Genomic DNA, 18,811 nt, shown 5'->3' on the forward strand with positions numbered 1-18,811 from the left:
TAAAAAATAATTATATTCTAGACAAAATAGCAGAATAAATAGGCATTAAGGAATTTGATGGATAAGTAGTGGCATGAAAGGAGACATCATCTGAAGCTACCTCTGGTGCGATATAGTCTGGTGTGCCACAAAATGTGGTGGCTCTGGCATCTCCAAACACTTTCTCTTTGCACATGCCAAAGTCGGCTATCTTTACGTGTCCTTCCTTGTCCAGCATCACATTGTCAAGCTTCAGATCTCTGAGGAAAGATACAGGAAGAGATATATACAATGTGCAATGTATATTCTGTTTGAAGTACTGCGATGGAAAATGGCTGTGGGATCTTACCTGTAGATGATTCCTTTTGAGTGGAGGAACTGCAGTCCCAATAGTATCTCAGAAGCATAGAATCTGAAGGATGAAATGTGCAGAACAACCATTTAAACACAGTTTCACCGCATTCAAGGGTTAAAGTTACAGGTCATCCATTGGGAAAAATAACAGTTGCTGTATTGCTCATAGTTCTGTGAGTGGTATCCCAGAGTACTTACGTGGCTCTGTTGAGATCGAAGCGGCCTTTGTCTTGGATGTGGAACATCAAGTCGCCTCCATTCAGGTACTCCATTACAAAGAAGAGGTGCTCCTGTGCAAACAACACATTATTGTCAGCTCATTGTCAGACAAATGAGACACGTAGAGTGTGTGTGTCAGAGAGAGAATGGATTCAGATAAGAGGAGAGTGGGTCTTTATCAACAACTGGGAATTGTTGTCGCTGCTGCCCGGGTTGTTTCCTTATCAGAGAACATGCTTTTATACGTTATACTAGTAGAGATGTTCAGTATGCTTACCTTAGACTGGAAGGTGGAGTAGAGGTGTGTGAGGAAGGGGTTCTCCCAGGCGAGGGCCAGGACTCTCTTCTCCACCATGGTGCACTCCACGTCGTCATCCATGAGAACGACATCCTTCTTCAGAACCTTCACAGCAAAGTACTGGCCGTGCCCCTTCAGCTCTGCCAGCAGCACCTGGGGGGTCAAAGCCACTTAAAAGTGAGTGCGTCATCAGTGTGATGGAGTACACACAAAAATCAAATCAAAATGAGGAGTTTATTTACATGTCCTCCTCTTTTGGGGTTCTGAATGCACCTTGGTGAGGACACCGGATGTTAGATCTCACTGAAATGCACTGCCACCAGGCCGCATTGGCTTTTCCAATAGGTCAAGCTTCATGTAGGGTGTATGTCTTTGTCAAATATTGCCTGACATTTATAGTGATGGATGAATAACTGAGCTCATTTCTCATCTGAAAACCATCTTTCTCTAACCTTGATGTGAGGGAAGTCATTTAACAGGCAGCGGGTGGATGTATTGATCTAGTAAACCTCATTTATATAAAAAGGTGGTTTACTACAGCTGAGGTGGTCATTAATGAATTACCAGTAATTATACAATGAAATCAATTAAATCCATGTAGATTTATGGTTATGGTTTAAGGTTAACTAAGACATGACAACATGATAATAATCTGCCTCTCTCATGATGTGTGCCCTTCAGAGCTCGCTTGTATTCAAATTCAGTTTTCATCCTTTAAAACATCTTCACAGATTTCTTTTTCTTCGTAATGTCACTTCTCATGGATTCCAAACTACCTGAAAAGGACCGTTTCTGCTTATTTCACTGTCATTTTCTATGGTTATATTTGGTCGGTAATGTTCATCTACAAAAGCTAACATTCATTTTTCTTTTTACCATGAAGTGATTCATCATTGGTATAACAAGTTTGTGTAATGTTTTAAGGTTACAGTGTCTTCCATTTTTATTACACACAATCATTTCATGTTGAAATTCAGGAAAAGGATTTAAAGATGGAGACCATGGGGCCTACCTTGCCAAAGCTGCCTTTGCCCAGCACTTTGTGGAACACCAGGTGGCTCATGTTGAGGCGTACCCGGGGAACTGTAGGTGCGGCTGGGGCTCGGTTCGGGCCCTCGACTGCCTTGCCATTGCCATCTGCTGTAAATACACATTTGCACACACAGAGTAAATACATATGCAAACCTGAATGCAAAGATGTATGCAAACACATACAAAGAAATCTAATAATGTAAATAAAGTTAAACAGACTACAAGCAAAATGACTATTCCTATTCAACCTTTAAATGATAAAACTTCATTTAAATCAAACATCTTTGTACTACCATGTGCGCTGCAATGAACACATCTTACCACTAGGGTCTGCTGTTGCACTTTGGATATCTTGATATATCCCAATATCTGTTGCATTGGAGGAATCAGGTTTCTTCACAGATTTCTAGGGATGAAAAAAGTTTGCTTGAATATAATTGAGATTTTACATTGTCAATTTGCTGTTAATTTTAAACACGAACTGACATAAAATGTACACATGAAATAGACAGTTTCTCGCAGTACAAACCTGAGTGATTTGAAGCAGAGCCTCTGCCAGTAGTTTCTGGTTGATTCCACACAGATTGGCCACTTTCTTCTGACAGTTATTATGTACGTTCATGCCACAGTCTGGTCAGAGGTGTGGAAAATGGATTGGTCAAGTGGAGAAAGGGAGTAAAATAAAAGAGAAAATTGTCAGAGGAATGGCGAAAGATAGATATAACATTTCAGACAAAGAGAAACAAAGCAATAAACACATTAGACCCACCTTCACATTTGAGGCCCTGTTTGTAGAGACCCCAGAGCAGACTGCCACAGTGGTCACAGAAAGTGGGGCTCTTATAGTTATAGTACTTGAAGCGATGCGGCATATCAATCTTGAAGCGCTCTTTCTGGAACTACAAACACGCAGAGATCCATTAAACCCACAGAAAGCTGCTGTCTGGTCATTAAAGTACACACATGTGGGACTATATGTGTTGCCAGTTTTAGATGATTGTTAGTAGCAAGAAAAATGTAATAAAAAATTACAATTTCACAGACAATAATTACAATTTTAATCCAACATGGATGTTGTTAGTAAACTTTAGTTGAATCTGTATTAAGTTGTAATGAAGAATTTACTCATGAATAACAGTTTACATAGTTTTGAGTAAGGAAAAACATATTGACCAAATGAATTAATGAACTAAATAGTACGGCATAAAATAAAGCAGGAGAGAATACAAAGTCACTATTGAACCATAGCGTGGAAAAGTAATAAAAGCTAATGCAGCTCATTGTGTCAGATCTGAGGGGAGGATTTGCATCGATGTTGGAGAACATTAACTTTGCTCACCATAGTGTCTCGGCTGTTGGCCGCTGTCCCAGTGCACTTGCCAATGATTTTTTCGATGCATTTCTTGTGGATTGCCGCATTGCATTCTGGGTGAAATAAATAAATATTGTGTTAACTGTAAAGAATACAAAAGGTTAAGATGTGATAAAAATGCAGATAGCGGTTTAATAAAAACACTCACGTCGGCACTTGTAGCCTTGCTTGTTGAGCCCCCTGTATGATGAGAAGAAATGTAATTAAATCCTTGTAATGGGTGAGATGAAGCCATAACTAATCAATATATGGCTGCTGATATTAAGGCAATATATACAGGTTGGTTTTCAATAGTTGGATGTGGTCATGACAGTGATGTACTGTAGCTAGCATGCAGATAATAAGTTGCAGTAAAGCAGAAGTTTCCGGTCTCTTTTATGCAACAGCTAACAAACTACATCTGTGCTGTCTGCAAAAAGTATCTCTAGTTTCTCTAAAGTATGATGCAAGAAAAAAAAACAAGCATGGGATACACATGAGAAACTCATTACTAGAGTTAGAACAGCAGTGACTCATCTGTGCTATTTGTTATCAGCATAACTGGAAGATATCTTTTTGCAGAGATCATGAGATTAAAACTTGATGAGTGGCCACAGACACACACACATATGCACAGACAAAAGAAAACGTCAGATTTCCTCCTGCCTGTCTCTGAAGGGGAAGGACTTTACTGGAGTTGGGAGATAGGAGGAGGAGCTTGGCTCGCAGGTTAAGTGCTGCTGACATAGTTGGACACAACATAACAGCTTTGTGGGATTTCCCACAGTGACTCATTCTCACAACAGAAATCCTGCTGTTGTTTCTACAATTACACAATTATCAAAGCTGGCACTGGCATCTTAATAAAATCACAATGCTGATTGTAATAATAATGCAGCAAAACTAGTACTAGTTGGCTGCTTCTGGACAAGTCTTTCCCAGACAGAGGAGTATGCAAATGACTACCATAGTCTCTCCTTGAATGCAGCAGATACTCAAAACATACTGAAGAAGAAGAAGCATGTGATGTGCTAACCGCCTTAAGTACATACACATAATAGTGACATATAGAGCTCCAACGATTAGTCGACTAATCCATTAGTTTATCAACAGAAAACTGTTTAAGTCATTTTTCATGCAAACATTTCAGAAAATTTCAGCCCTTCAAATGTGGAGATGTCCTGCTTTTCTCTGCTTTACATCATATTAAAGTGAATATCTACGGCTTGTGGACTGACAAAACAAGACATTACCTTGGACTTTGAGAAATGATGGACATTTTTCACTATTTCATGACATTTTATAGATCAAACGATTAATCGTGAAAAGAAATAGCAGATGAATCGATAATGAAAATAATCATTAGATGCAGCCCTGGTGACATAATGGTGACATCTGTAATGTAACAATGGCCGGACTTGGCTACTCACCAGACAAACTCTCTGCAGACAGAGCAGAAGGTGGGCTGGCCAAAGAAGGTGGCGGTGAACTCGTGGTTCTTGATTAAGTGAACCTTGGGCTGCTTGAAGGCTCCTCTCCTCCTGTTGAGGGTTAAGACTCCATCCTCGGGAGAAACCTTCACTGATGGCTGACAAGACGCTGAGAGGAGACATCAATTCACAAATCAAACTACCGTATTTTGTCAAACATCTTTAAAGTGCAGTATTATCCAAAACATTTTTTTTATGGATTTCCAAAGACAAATAATCTTAGGTATGCAGGAGGTGGGAGTCTTTGGTTTGTTTGTCAACAGGATTACGGAAGAAACTACCGGCCCGATTTTCATGAAACTTGGTAGAAGGGTGTAGCAACGGCCAAGGAAGAAACCATTAAAATTTGAAGTTGATCCGAATCACGGGGCGGATACATAAATGATCATTAACATTGCAGGATAGGGAACGGCCTTGACAGAAGTCTGCGCTCTCTAAGTGTCTGTAGTTATTCATTTACCCACCCACATTTTTTACAATGTAACTGATGAGCTTTATTTCTATTCCTTAAATGACATCACAGTGTCCATTATCTTAAATTAGTCATCAGCTCTAATAGCCAAGGGGTATTTATTCAAAAGGCCGTACTAGTTATGAAACAAGGCCACAGTTGCTGCTGTCTTGGATAAGCAGCTTGGACTGTCAACAGGGTGGGGTCAAAAGTCACCCAAAGAAGACAGCAAAAGAGGAGTGAGAGAGGTAAACAAAGAAAGCAGAGACTCTGCAACGAGATAAGGCGTAAGTGGGTGGAATAGAGATAGAGGGACAATTCAAAAAAGGAGTAGCCTTAAAGAGACAATTGACAGACAGGGAAAATTGGGGAGAGTGATGAGGTGAGCGAGATACACTAATTTCCTCTCTGCCATTCTCCTGTCTAAGGTTTATGTTTGGACAGAGCTTCAGTGAGCTGAGCCAAGACAGTGGGAGTGAGAGAGAGGGCAAGAGAAAGGAGACAGACAGGGGGGGGGGACAGCGATGAGGGCCGTTCACACATGCCTAAAAATACTAAGGGCTGCTTTTCAGGAATCCTGTGGAGAGTGTAGGAGTCTGATGCAGTATGGAGCTCGTTCATAACAGACCCCCCCCCTCTCATGACCTGCTCCAACCCTAAACAGAGAACCCTGACTTTGCTGCTCCCACGCAGAAATTCCCCCTTAAACAGAACCAGTTTGTAAATCTCACCCGATCCCACTCCATGTTGGCAGACAGCAGCGACTACCATAGACAGGGTTCCCCACTGGGCTGGTGAGCTAGCAGCAATAACAGCCAGTAATGCTCGGCTTAACTTCTGCTTCTAACAGCTGAAGTGAAACAATAATGATAGTAATGTCATTTTTTACTCAAGCTGCCAACGGTGACTCATCTGTGCTGCGGTTTAATATCTTCTAGTGGCCTTATCATACCAAAATATCCCAATGATATAATGTTTTCCTCCTTATTCCTGACAGGATACACCATGGAGACCTAAACCTCTCTTAGCTACTTACTGAGGCCCTGAGGCTAAATTCCTACATGACCTTGAAGGATTGTTACAATGCAGTGGCTATAATGGCCACACCTGCAGTCAGCTGACAAGTTCAGTGTGAGATATGTTGCCAACATGCAGATTAACCCTTGGAAGTTTGAGGTAGACCGTTTATTGCAGGGCAGTTAGCCTAGAGAATTATGACTTCACACTCCCCAGATCCCCAGGTCCACAATAACCAATGGACTAATGATAAACTCACTGATGAACTCTAGATAAGGAATACTTTCCACCAGTAGAGCGTGTTACATATAAACACTGAAGGAGAGGGATTTATGGGGGTCTACATGAGAGTAGTGGGAGAGGGGAGGGAGAAAGTGGGGGGAAGGTTTTTCTTTTTCTCCTAACAGCTCAGATTACTGTCTGCATCCAAGAAGCTCACCACTCCCTGGTGGTCTAGTGGTTAGGATTCGGCGCTCTCACCGCCGCGGCCCGGGTTCGATTCCCGGTCAGGGAACACTGTTTTTAAGGCTGTGTAAACGCATTTAAAATCAGTGCTTTTTAAACTTAAAAACTTTAAAAAATGAAAATCCTTTGAAATATTTTTTCCCACCCCCTGACCAGAGCGAAACATTGTTGGTAAAGGGGGAACACACCCTATATAAAGGAGGTACAATACAGTGTCTGAATTACAAAGCAACAACATAGTAACTGAAAAAACACTTTCTACATTACAAATGTTTATAATGCATCAATTCATTCATGGCAATTCATCTTTGTCATCATGCAATAACACTAAGACGTCATTGTAGTTGTATTGAACTGCACTTTTTGATAAGTTGCACTGACAGTTTAGTCAGACACGTGAACTCCTATACTATAAACCCTTTTCTCTTGAATTTAGTCTGTCATTCCTCATCGGAAAACTGGCTTCCTGCTCACACTGAACAAACATAATTGCGAACGTGATAGCGTTTGTTGCGGCAGTTGACAGTTTGCAGCAGTTAACGATTACATCCCAAATACATCTATAAAACGTAAAATGTGGTTTATTGAACTTACATTTAGTAATAATACTCGTTTGGTTATTTTACATGGGAAATGTCTGTCAGTTGGGTTGGGCTAAGGTAGAAAAAGGTGATGACACATATTTCATCAGGATTTAGCAATATGTGAATCTCAATGTGATGCGACAGTTGTGGGGTTGCTTGCTTAAATTGCTAGTCCACAAACCCACACAGTCCTGATGGAGCAAATATATTTTGAGTGATAAACTCTTAACAAATTATAAGTAAGAATGTTTTGTTCTGAACTTTAACTACCTTTTTTAGTTATGCATATCTAATGTTAGGAAAACACTAAAGATATAAAACCAAGTTTCCGCAGGCATTAAGATGCAGCAGTTTTACCTGCATCTGTGTCCTCCAGGAAGAACTGCACCGCCATCTGGACCCTCCCTGTAGGAAGCAGGTCCAACCAGAACTCAGTATGGCCGCTGGTCTTGGACTTCTTACAGCGTTCTGCCAGTACAGACAGGCCCACAGTGGCCTTGGCCAATGACTCCTCAGCACTCTCCATCAGGACCACTTCTAGGACGCGCCCTTCATAGATGTGAGCATCAAAAGTGGACTTCCAGGCCGGATACATGGTGGGCTTCCTCTGGACCAAGGTCTTTCCTCGCTCTGTGAGACGATTGGGATCATCATTGGAAACAAAACATTTGTCTATTACTTTTTCTTTCTTAGGAAAGTCACAGCAATGGACGGACTCAGCACAAAGTGCCTGGAGTGGGTTGACAGATTGCTTGAGGATTTTTGAGTCCAGCAGATGGTGGCTGTTAAGGCAATTTAACTTACTATTCCCCTATCTAGATAAAAATGAGTGTAAGTACATGGGTCTGTGCATCTGTTTCTATACCTGTGTTGACAGACTCCTTCATCTTGATGGCGCAGACTGGAGGCTCAGACAGAGGAGGCAGAAGGCCCAAATCATAAGCATTGAAGGAGATACGCAGGAAGGGTGCCATGGTGACCACTCAACGAAGCCTCCTAGAACAAAGACATATACTCAGAGTTAGAACATTCTCTCACACACACACTCGCACACTCACACACACATAACAAGATACGTATGATGAGGCAATTTTGTGATTTACACATATTCATCCTGTTCATTGCTTAACTGATTGCTTAAGTTCTGCACCTAAAACAAGAAGCAAGAGAGTCTGTGGCAAACTGTGTCCTCTGATTGGAACGACAGAGGAAGTAGAAGTTTCAACTCAATACATAACTTTGGAAACTACCTGCTAGTAATGAAGGAAGAAGAAACTGAGTGTCTCATTCCTCATCCTGTTGTCATGTGCACACTTTAATTAACAGAGAGAAAAAGAAAATCAAAAGGATCACATTTCCAACACAAACAGAACGTCCCAATGTTAGGCTAAAAGACAAACAGAGGGTGAAAGATAAGCAGCGAAGTCTCTCAACTACTTTACTTTTTTCACATTGATTTTGTGGGATTATGCTCTTTAATACAGGTTGTTTAGTCCTTATTCCCACCAGTCTATACTTAGTTGACTGTATGTATGTATGTATGTGTGTGTATATATATATATATATATATATATATATATATATATATATATATATATATATATATATATATATATATATATATATATATATATATATATATATATATATATATATATATATATATATATATATATATATATATATATATATATATATATATATATATATATATATATATATATATATATATATATATATATATATATATATGTATGTATGTGTGTGTGTGTGTGTGTATATATATATATATATATATATATATATATATATATATATATATATATATTAGGGTTTTTGGCCATCTGTAAAGGACTTTTTGGGCATTACATCATATAGAAGTTGTCATCACTAGCATAAGTCTTGCCAATAGTGAGTAATGACAAATGTGGAATACATTTACTCTTGGATAATCTTCTAAAGGGGCTGGCAGTCCAGTTTTTGCAGCTTTGATTTTAGCATTTCCTTTTCTTTCAAGTTGCTAACTGAATGAACCAAAATGCCTCACTTTCCATTTGTAAAGGTATTTATTGTGCATTCATTCTCAGATGTGTCACATTCCAAGTGCAAATTCAATTCTACTCTTCATTTTAAAAGTATAAAGCCAAAAGAGAAACCACAGCTTGCAAAAGTGTCCACACCTTGCTTTATTCAAGCTGAATTGCTCCACCAACAGATTTGTTCAGAACTGTTTTCCGTTTGTTTCGTACACTTCCTCTTGAAGAGCTTCTTGTGTGGGGTTTGAACAACAGTCTCACCAGGGACATTCTTAATCTGGCCATCTGATCTGCTCTTTACATCTTAATTATAAAGTAGTGTGGGCGAGACTCTATGTAAAGCAGTATAAATAGTTAATAAATGTCTACTTCTAATATATAATTATGTAAACGTAATGGTGTTAAATATATAAATACACAATGTTAATGGGTCACTCACTGTGGAAGGCAACATCACAGCAAACACATAGTATAGTCCTTGACAAGGAAGTTATTTTAATGCATGCGTGTACTTAATAACATTTATTAAGTACACGCATATTTCATATCTAATGATCCAAAAGTATCATGTTCCAGCTATGGGACACAGTGTTCAGCAATAAAAATCTTTATTACTAAACGTATTTACTGCAAACACATGAGCTGAAACTAGTGCCTTTCAAGGGGGCTTGTTACAGATTACAAAAGGGTGACATTTTCTTGGGGCAGCCAGTCAAGCTGGACAAACACAACAAACACTTACTAAACCTTTCATGTTATCAAGGCTGCTTCACACCAAAGACTCACACACATGCGACGACCAGCAGGACCCAGAGGGCATATCAGCCTACATCCTAATGCCCAAAGAGGCAATAATATCCCACAGAATTCCTCTACACGGCACTTTCTGTGAGCTTTTAAGTTCCTTAACTTGATCTCTTGCTCCATGAACATAATCTTGGTTTAATAATCATTTCAGTGACATGGCATGCCTAATATTTAAGGCACTCATTTTACTACACAATGATGTTTAGCAGCAAAAATACAAGCGAAATGCACAGAGACATGTCCTCGTCTTAAGAGAGTACGGACATATACATTAAACTCCTGGAGAGGAATGTACTGTTGCCTCCACGTGCCTGCTTTTATACTTAATCATTCATAAGGAGACAACTTTTGTTTGTGTTCATGTTCCTTTTCTCATTGCTGAATGTCGAGCTCAGGTCCTGAGTGACTGAAGCGGTGCGTGTTGTGATATGTGTTCATGTAAGATGCTCAGCATACAAAGGTGGAATAGCATGAGGTTCTCATGAATTATCTTACCGCCGCTGAAAAGGTTTGGGAAGTGGAAACCTCGTCTCTAATTCTCCAAAGGTTTTTCTAAATCGCCACGTGGAGCTGCTTAGCAGTACAAGACGTTGCTGAACAGCTCTCATGTGTGAATGTGTGCAGCTGAATATAATTCTTGACCGAGTCAGGATATGTTGTGTGTAGGAGGCAGTGGGGCACAACAGAGGCAGGCTTGTGTTCTGGAAGCTGCTGGTTTGATATCCAAAACAAGCCAGAACACTCTGGAAGTGGAAGTGAAGGACTGACACAGACTCAGTATCCATGAATAAAGTCCCCTTTGAGCAAGTTCTTAACCTCCGAATGCTCCAGAAGTCAGAGGTTACTCAGTAGCCAGCAAATAGGTGACACAACTTCAACAGTCCTGTTTTATTAAAAGTTAACTGGCTACCAGAATGGCATGCGGTTTTGACTTATATTTTTGGGAGTGGCTGACAGTAACTTAGCAACTGCTGGTTGCGGAAACACAGCATGCATTTTCAAAATATAGTTAGTGAAATCAACATACAGACAGTTGAGTTGCATCACTTAGTCAATTGACAGAAACATAATATTTAATAGTTGCTGCATTTCCTGCTTTTCTATTTCATATCATATTAAACTGAATGTCTTAAAAACAAGACATTTAAAGACTGGGATGGACGATTCTCACAACCTTCTGACACGTTACAGAGAAAATTATTAATTGATTGACCTAGAAAATAATGAACAGATTAATTTATAATGAAAATAATCCGAGCAACCCTAACTGACAGACAGACGAGCACGTTTTGAGGAGGAAACTTGAAGAGGACACCCATACAGTACAAGCTTCAACATCTTCACACAATAAAAGGCTTTCAGCCAGTTGATTCAAAACAAGGACCTTTGTGTTCTGATGCGACCGCAGAGCCATCATACCACCAGGTATTATTCACAAATCCCGGCCCAGGTTTAAAATGGGGTCAAGATGGACGATACAAGAAACCTTTAAGGATCTTAGCAGAGAAATAGTAACAGCTGTCATAAGTCATTGGCTACAGCAAAGAAAAACACCAGAGGACTACTTCTCATGTAGCTGAAGTAAAGACATTTCTTTCACATGACGACAGTAGGCTATGAAAACTAAAGCACACCAGAATAGCAGAAAAGTTGATTATAGAAAAAATAAATACAGTATTAAATGTGAAAAATGTTAATTGAAGTCTACAGAGTTCTATATGTAGGCTAGTTCTAAGATTATAAGCTGTGGTAATAGAGAATGCATTTTAGCTACATCTTCATATCTCTTAGCTAATATATTTTGAATATTGTGCATTTTCAGGAGAATGACACATCTCTGTTGTTGCTGCTGAAGGTTTTGACTGACCCTGAGAGCCTGTCGGAGATCTAAAGACTCCTAAACAAGAGACCGTTTCTGAGTGAGAAACTATCACAGCTCTCGTAATACTGCCCACACATGCTCAGATACACACGGACACACAGTCACACAAAACAAAATGAATCAAAGTTAAAGAGTTTGCCAGATGTGAAATACACACTAAGGCATACTTTTTTAGAGTCCATTTCTAATTTTCACACACACACGCACACGCACACGCACACGCACACGCATGGTTTCCCCAGAGAGAGTGGAAAAAATGAGCACATGCAATTGGGGAAGGGGTGGGTAGAGGAAAAGAGCAAAAAGGGAGGGAAAGAAAAAGGCCAGTGGACAAGAGGAGAAATCAGACTCAATGATAGAACCAGATTTGCCTTGACTAAATCCAGCCACAAGGAAGTGGATTTCCAGTGACATGCACATTGTTCATGTGTGTATGTGTGTGTGGGAGGGAGCTCTTTAGCTATTATAAAGTAAGTATTTAGCTTTTGTCCTCGACTGAAAGGACTGCCAAGTTCCAGTAAATGTAAAGGTGGCTCACCTGCCTGTGCTGTATGTGTTAACTTTGCTCAACACAAAATAGTTCATAAATTACACACTAGCTGGGAGAAGCCACAGTATGTGGAAAACATGACAACAAGACGTGAGTAACTAGAACATGTCATTAAATGCCACTTGAAATGACAGGGAACTCCCTGCCGCCCGTCATATCAGCTCTGAGGAAGTTATATGAACAATAAATCTTTTTTTAACTATATGCTTTTGAGTGCAATATATTTCAGAATCAGTATTTAATAATGACAGCAGAATCACACATTTCAGCAAGTAGCTAATAAAATAAGTAGATTACTATACAACAAGGAAAATAACCTTTAGTTGTAATATACTTTTCCATTACAGTGCATGCAATAAACAACACAATACTGGAGTCAGAGATGCATAACTGTTTACAATAGATAGACATCATCAAAGTCATGCTCAGCGATGCATCGCAGACAGGTCAAAGGTTCGGTTTGCACTGAGTTAGTGGAGAGGTAATTCAGTGGAAGAAGAGATCAAGCAGGTCTAGCAGGTCGGGGAGCTTTTGTATGTCGACCTTCAAATTGGTAGAAATGAACGAAGAAAGTTAGGCTGCAATTATTACACAGAGAGCAACAGCAACAGAATTCCCTTCCTTACTCCGCACCTTGAATTCTGCATTGAAACCTAACAAATAGCAATAATGACGGCTCAGTTACAGTAAGTGTCATTAAATCTTACAGTAAGACATTCCAATGAGCCAGCATGCGTGACACCAGGACCCTGACACTGTCTAACCTAAATGAAATGCAGCCATTATCAACACCTGCACTTATTCTACTGGGACATGTCCAAATGTCTGCAGTCTATTTGAACTTATAATACCCAGGTTAAAATTCTGCTGACTCAACACTAATAGAGCTTTTTCATTGAAGAGATGTTTTAACATGTCCCAGATGGAAAGGCACATGTGTGAAAAATAAAACAATGGGTGGATTCCATTGGGCTGCTTCGGTCCTGGTATTGTGCATGCAGACTCGCTGTCACACTCTCATGGCTTACACCTTGTTAATGTTATTACTAACACCTGTGCTTATCCTTCTATGACGAGCCAAAATGCCTGCTGTGAGAAATGCACATCAGTAGAACTGATTAAACTCACTTGAATAAGAAATGTTGAAAAATGTGTCAAGTCCAGCAGCATACTGGACACTTTGACTTATCTTTACCCGGCTGATCTTCATAGATGTTTTCAGTGCAGGTATATTAACCAGTGTTTGTCTCAGACAGGAGGCTATGAGAGAGCTTTGTAAAATTTGAAAATGATATCTGCCTCAGTGACAGAAGAAGACCTTGAGCGGTGAAAAGTGGCCTGACAGGATGTTAAATAAAGCTAGAAGATGACAAGTAGGACCAAGGTAACAGATCAACCTGTCTTACAACAAATTACACGCACTTTTGGTTTCTTGTCCCACGTTGTGTTACTTTTACAGTTATTGGAAGAGGCTGTGCTGTCAGCACACAATGACACAGAAATAAAGGGGGAGTGCCAGGCTGAGTGAGAGACACAAAGGTTCATAATAGACCCAGGACAGCCTGGCTGGATGGAGATGGGCCAGGCAGTGGCCTGGCAAATTAGAGCTGAACAAACACACTTCACACAACTATAATATACCTGAACAAGCACGGTCAGTCAGCCAGGCCCTCACACATAAAGCTAATAACCTGGTGTGTAGCTGTGTGAACAACTATTGCATCAGGAAGCTTTATGATAGCTAAAAAAACAATCCCTCCACATTGGAAATTAAACAGTGCTCATGGAAAAGGTTTGTTCCTACTGTGATAGTACTGTTGTCTGTGCGTGTCTGTTAGACCATTTGTTGCTAGCTTCACATAAAGTACATAAACTAGAAAGCACTCAGATAGCACATACTGTACCTGTGTCAAGTCTCCACAATCATCTAAATGTACCATTCTTCATCATCTTCTGTATCCAAAGAAATATACATAGTGACAAACGATCATTGGAGAATACCCACATCCAGTAAATATTAGGGATTATTTGGGCTGTACAGATGTGAGTCACTGAGTTTTAGGTACAATGATGATGTTGCTTTAGCCGCTAAATTTGCAGGACGGGAATTACTATGAGCACATTTTGTTCAATTGTCAAAAACGGCACAATGCCTTCCAGAATTATAGCAATTTATGTTAAATTGTTCATGCTTACCATAATTTGGTTAAGAATGGTATGAATATAAAGGGAAAGGGAGTAGTCTATACAAATAGGAAGAGAGTCAGTGACACACAGAATTGTTGGTGGAGGTAATGACATGAGATAGAGTCTCTCATATGAGAAGGCAATCAATCAATCACTTCATTTTCTTCTTCAATTTCCAATTTTGACAAATACATGCAAACAAAGCAACTTAAATCTCACAAAACTTGCCCTAATCCACAAGCTTTTCACTGAGGCATAGTGGCTTGTAATATTACCACATTAACACCGCCTAGAAAGCACACAAGTGTGCTTGTGCGCACACACACACACACACACACACACACACACACACACTAATAACCTTGAACAAAGGAGCCTTTAATGAATTTCAGTAGAGACTGGCTTGAAAGAATCAAAGCCTTCCTTTATTTCACTAACCAAGGTTAATGTCTAACACACACACACCCCTGCCCCCCAACCACACACACTCACAGAGGTCATGTCAACAAACTTATTACAGATGTTGTCTACCAACACCTTGCAAAAAAAGCAAGAAAGTGTACATTTTACTAATCTTATGTGATGTTATACACACACACACACACACACACACACACACACACACACACACACACACACACACACACACACACACACACACACACACACACACACACACACACACACACACACACACACACACACACACACACACACACACACACACACAAAAATCAGGACAAAGTAGGACAGGAACGAAAAGTGAGTTAGATTTGAAACAGACCAGAGCTGAGGTTGCTGGTTCAAGGTCAGAGTCAGATGAATAGCTGTGTTGTGATACCTTAATTCCAGTGATACTGTTATAAGTTCACTTTGTGTCTTGAATAAACCTAAGTCCAAATGAATGCTCACTGTTAGTGACAGCCAAAGGGATGTTCAGACTGATAGTACACAAACTTCAGTGTAACTATGGCATGATAACCTTTTCTAATTTTCTCTCTCGTCCTCCAGAGTATCAGCTCTTTGGCACGGTGTCAAACCTGTTATACCAGCATGGAATGAATCCTGCCACTGTGCGTGAGTGTAGGTGTGTCTTCTTGCCACAAGCATTAAGAGCGGTGTCCATTTCTGCCTCGCTCACAGTTCACAAAGCCTCGATTAGGACAGACAAAATAGCATCCGAGCAAGGAGAGCCAAGCAGGGTAGCACGATGTGGAGTGTGTGTGTGCTGGGGGGGGGGGGGGGGGGATAATCACAAGAGGCCATGGGCAAGTAGTGAGCCAAACTATCATCAACCAGTGCTGACTTCGCAAATTTGTGACAAATGCCCGTGTTTGTGAGTGACTGTCTGCCTGTGTGAGTAGTTATGCATAACAGCAGGTGCTCTTTTATAATGTATTGTTCGTCATAACAAAAGTGTTCTTCGTGTGCAAACACGTGACAAAACTGTGTGACGTATGCGTGCGACGCCATGTTGGTTGGTATACAAATCACCAATGGTGTCTAAAGCGAACAACAACAACAACAACAATACAACTCCGACTTCTTCAAAGTATTCTGACTCTCTGGAGTCCTCTGCAAAAATTTGCGTGGTATGCTCAAGCCGTGGTTTGTGAGTGAGAAGAGCGGCGATGTAAACATTGAAAACATAGCTTTAGCATGAGCTCTTACCAGATATAAAGTGGACGCCACACACACGGGTGAATTGTGCTTTTCCTTCTGTTAAATCCTTACGAGTTATGTTGCTAAACCAGCTGACGGCGTTCGGCATTCAGCAATTCATCCCTCTCTTGTGGATCGTTGTTTGTGATGATTGTAGGAAATCTAAAGAACCGTTTCTCTGGGTCACGAGTAGCATTATTACCACAATTATACACTGCGCACATGATTGGCATTTTCTTTCAATCTTAGACGTTTAAATACAAAGAAAATTACGAAGCGTTGCAGCAACTCACACGTGAACGGGCGCCGTCTTGGTTGTGTATACCAACAAACATGTCTGACTTCCGGGTTGGGAAATAAGCGTGATGTCACATGCACACGATGTATACATTACTTTGTCAAACACAAAAACACAATTTATTAAATAAATAAAATGTGTGACTGCAACAGCAGTGCACATTGGCCTAAAATGAAAAAAGAAATATATTCAAATCTGTTAATATCTCATTAAAATAGATAAAGTTACTGATGTCAACATTCAGTACTTGACATTTGGCACACCTATGGAAGCTTACTCAAGCCCGGTCTTAAAATAAATGATCAATTATTCATACACACAATAAATACAGCCTACTATCAGTCTTAACAGTGTCTAAATTAGTCAGGGATGTTTTTATATATGCGTGTTACTATCGAGGGATCAGAGCTGCTTAGGCCACTCCTCACTGAGCAGATGTCCTAACTGTGTCCTCCAGGCAGCTCATGAAGCCACAAGCCAATATTGACACACCAGTAACTGCAGGCAGATGCAGGGAGATAGTGTTACCTGCGCTCACAAAGCTGCATCGCCTCCAGAAGATAACAACAGGATGCAGAGTCTTGCCACAAAGGCAGAATTGTGTTGTAGTGTGTGACACAAGACTTTCGCAAGTGAGGGAAGGAATATTTCAAAATAGGATAATGTGTTTAGTGTACCTGGGGTGCTGACACGTCATGTCAGCTACTGTGTGGATTTAGAAGCCACAAGAATGCTGGCTAGTCTTCACACAGAGACTGATTTATGTCATCCTACTGACACATGGGACTTCTTTTTGTTGCCACAAATACATCATTTTCAATGTGTTTTACATCTGGCCTGCTTCTCAATCATTGACATCACTCCTAGAAGAGGAGATGGAAGATGGTGAGGGAGTTATGTGATTCTAGTTGCTCCACCTGAGTGTAACGAGGGAAGGACCTTTGACAATCCAAGCTCATGGACATAAGTCTCAGCTGAACAACTCAAACCGCCTCAAGTTCAAGTTAGACCACAGTGAGCCAAGTGCTGCTGGTGACAACAATGCAACATGGAAAAATCAGCTGGCGCACATTAAAGCTAAGGTATTGTATTTTAGAACCAGTTCTGTAGTTATATTTGTTGAAAATCCGGACGGCAATCAATAAATCAAATGCTCTGACAAAGGGAAGCGTGTTTCCTGATATACAAGTAAACAGTCTTTAAATGGGATACAGGGCTAAAGGGAGCTCAATGTGCTGGTCGGTAGCATAACGACGAAAGCCTCCCTTTACTGCCATTTCACAGTCTCCTCTGTTGCCATAGGATACAACACTTCGCTAGAGGAATTTATGAAGCGAACTAACCGTCTCCCCGGTGTCGTGTTGAACATTGCTTCCCCGGTAGCAGAGGACACAAGGAAAGTTGTGTTACATTAACCGGACCTGCAAGCACTGAAACATGACTTAACGTTGCGTAACTACAACTGTAACACGGCGAGACAGGGAGACATTCCGCGACAGCAGCTCCTCGTATTCCCAACGCCAGACAGTCCTACTGTTGATGTCAACCGAGGTTTGTAGTCGAGCTTTGCTTCTCTATGAGACCAAACAGGACCCAAAGCAGGGCCACGGTAAAGACTCCTGCCCCCCAGTAGCCTACCCTGCAAGCAAGTGCTGTAGTCCCAACTGTCAAACAACACCAAGTTGTTCCTACCGCGGAAAAGTTTCTCAAGAAACTGTGACTTACCTCTTCCGCTGAGCTGGAAAGTGTGTTGTCAGTGGCGAGTTGTTTTTTATCCCGGGTTTGGTTTTTGAACCGCGGTTTTCCCAGCGGTGCGACTTCAAAATCTTCAATGGTGTTTAAGGAAGTGTCGAAGTGGGCTGCAGTTAATTCAAGCTCTCTCTGTGTCCGTGTCCGTGTCTGGCTCTGTACTGCGGCTCTGTGGCAGCGCGCGGTGGAGAGGAGTGCATGTGTGACGTCAACCAGGTGAATTCCCAAACACACACCCACACACACACACACACAGAAGTGAGACTATGGTTTTGCAGTGCGTGTAGTACAGGCTACAGACAAGTCATAAAGTGATTAAACTATCAGGACTGAACAGACAGTATTGTACACCTAAAATGGGTTTCTCTTAGCGACTAACCCTTAACCCTTACATTTTATT

The 18,811-nt window shown here is 40.6% G+C and overlaps 1 protein-coding gene and 1 non-coding gene across 2 annotated transcripts in view; one reads left to right on the top strand and one right to left on the bottom strand.

The window, feature by feature from the left end:
* Positions 1 to 18,655, bottom strand: part of prkcdb (protein kinase C, delta b) — a 21,284-nt gene extending 2,629 nt beyond the window's left edge. The window contains exons 1-14 of the mRNA XM_029431910.1: positions 18,388 to 18,655; positions 8,106 to 8,236; positions 7,598 to 7,870; positions 4,664 to 4,832; positions 3,403 to 3,434; positions 3,222 to 3,307; positions 2,652 to 2,781; positions 2,412 to 2,512; positions 2,204 to 2,288; positions 1,863 to 1,990; positions 830 to 1,003; positions 532 to 623; positions 329 to 391; positions 101 to 239 (exon numbers count right to left, since the gene is read on the bottom strand). Coding sequence (XP_029287770.1) covers positions 101 to 239; positions 329 to 391; positions 532 to 623; positions 830 to 1,003; positions 1,863 to 1,990; positions 2,204 to 2,288; positions 2,412 to 2,512; positions 2,652 to 2,781; positions 3,222 to 3,307; positions 3,403 to 3,434; positions 4,664 to 4,832; positions 7,598 to 7,870; positions 8,106 to 8,214 — 1,581 coding nt within the window. The 5' untranslated portion in view covers positions 8,215 to 8,236; positions 18,388 to 18,655. The remainder of the gene's footprint in view (positions 1 to 100; positions 240 to 328; positions 392 to 531; positions 624 to 829; positions 1,004 to 1,862; positions 1,991 to 2,203; positions 2,289 to 2,411; positions 2,513 to 2,651; positions 2,782 to 3,221; positions 3,308 to 3,402; positions 3,435 to 4,663; positions 4,833 to 7,597; positions 7,871 to 8,105; positions 8,237 to 18,387) is intronic.
* On the top strand, positions 6,634 to 6,705 carry trnae-cuc (transfer RNA glutamic acid (anticodon CUC)). The gene has a single exon. It is a non-coding gene; the product is annotated as a tRNA-Glu (tRNA).
* Positions 18,656 to 18,811: the final 156 nt, after the last annotated feature.

Source organism: Cottoperca gobio, chromosome 5 (assembly GCF_900634415.1).
Source record: "Cottoperca gobio chromosome 5, fCotGob3.1, whole genome shotgun sequence".
Taxonomy (NCBI): Eukaryota; Metazoa; Chordata; class Actinopteri; order Perciformes; family Bovichtidae; genus Cottoperca; species Cottoperca gobio.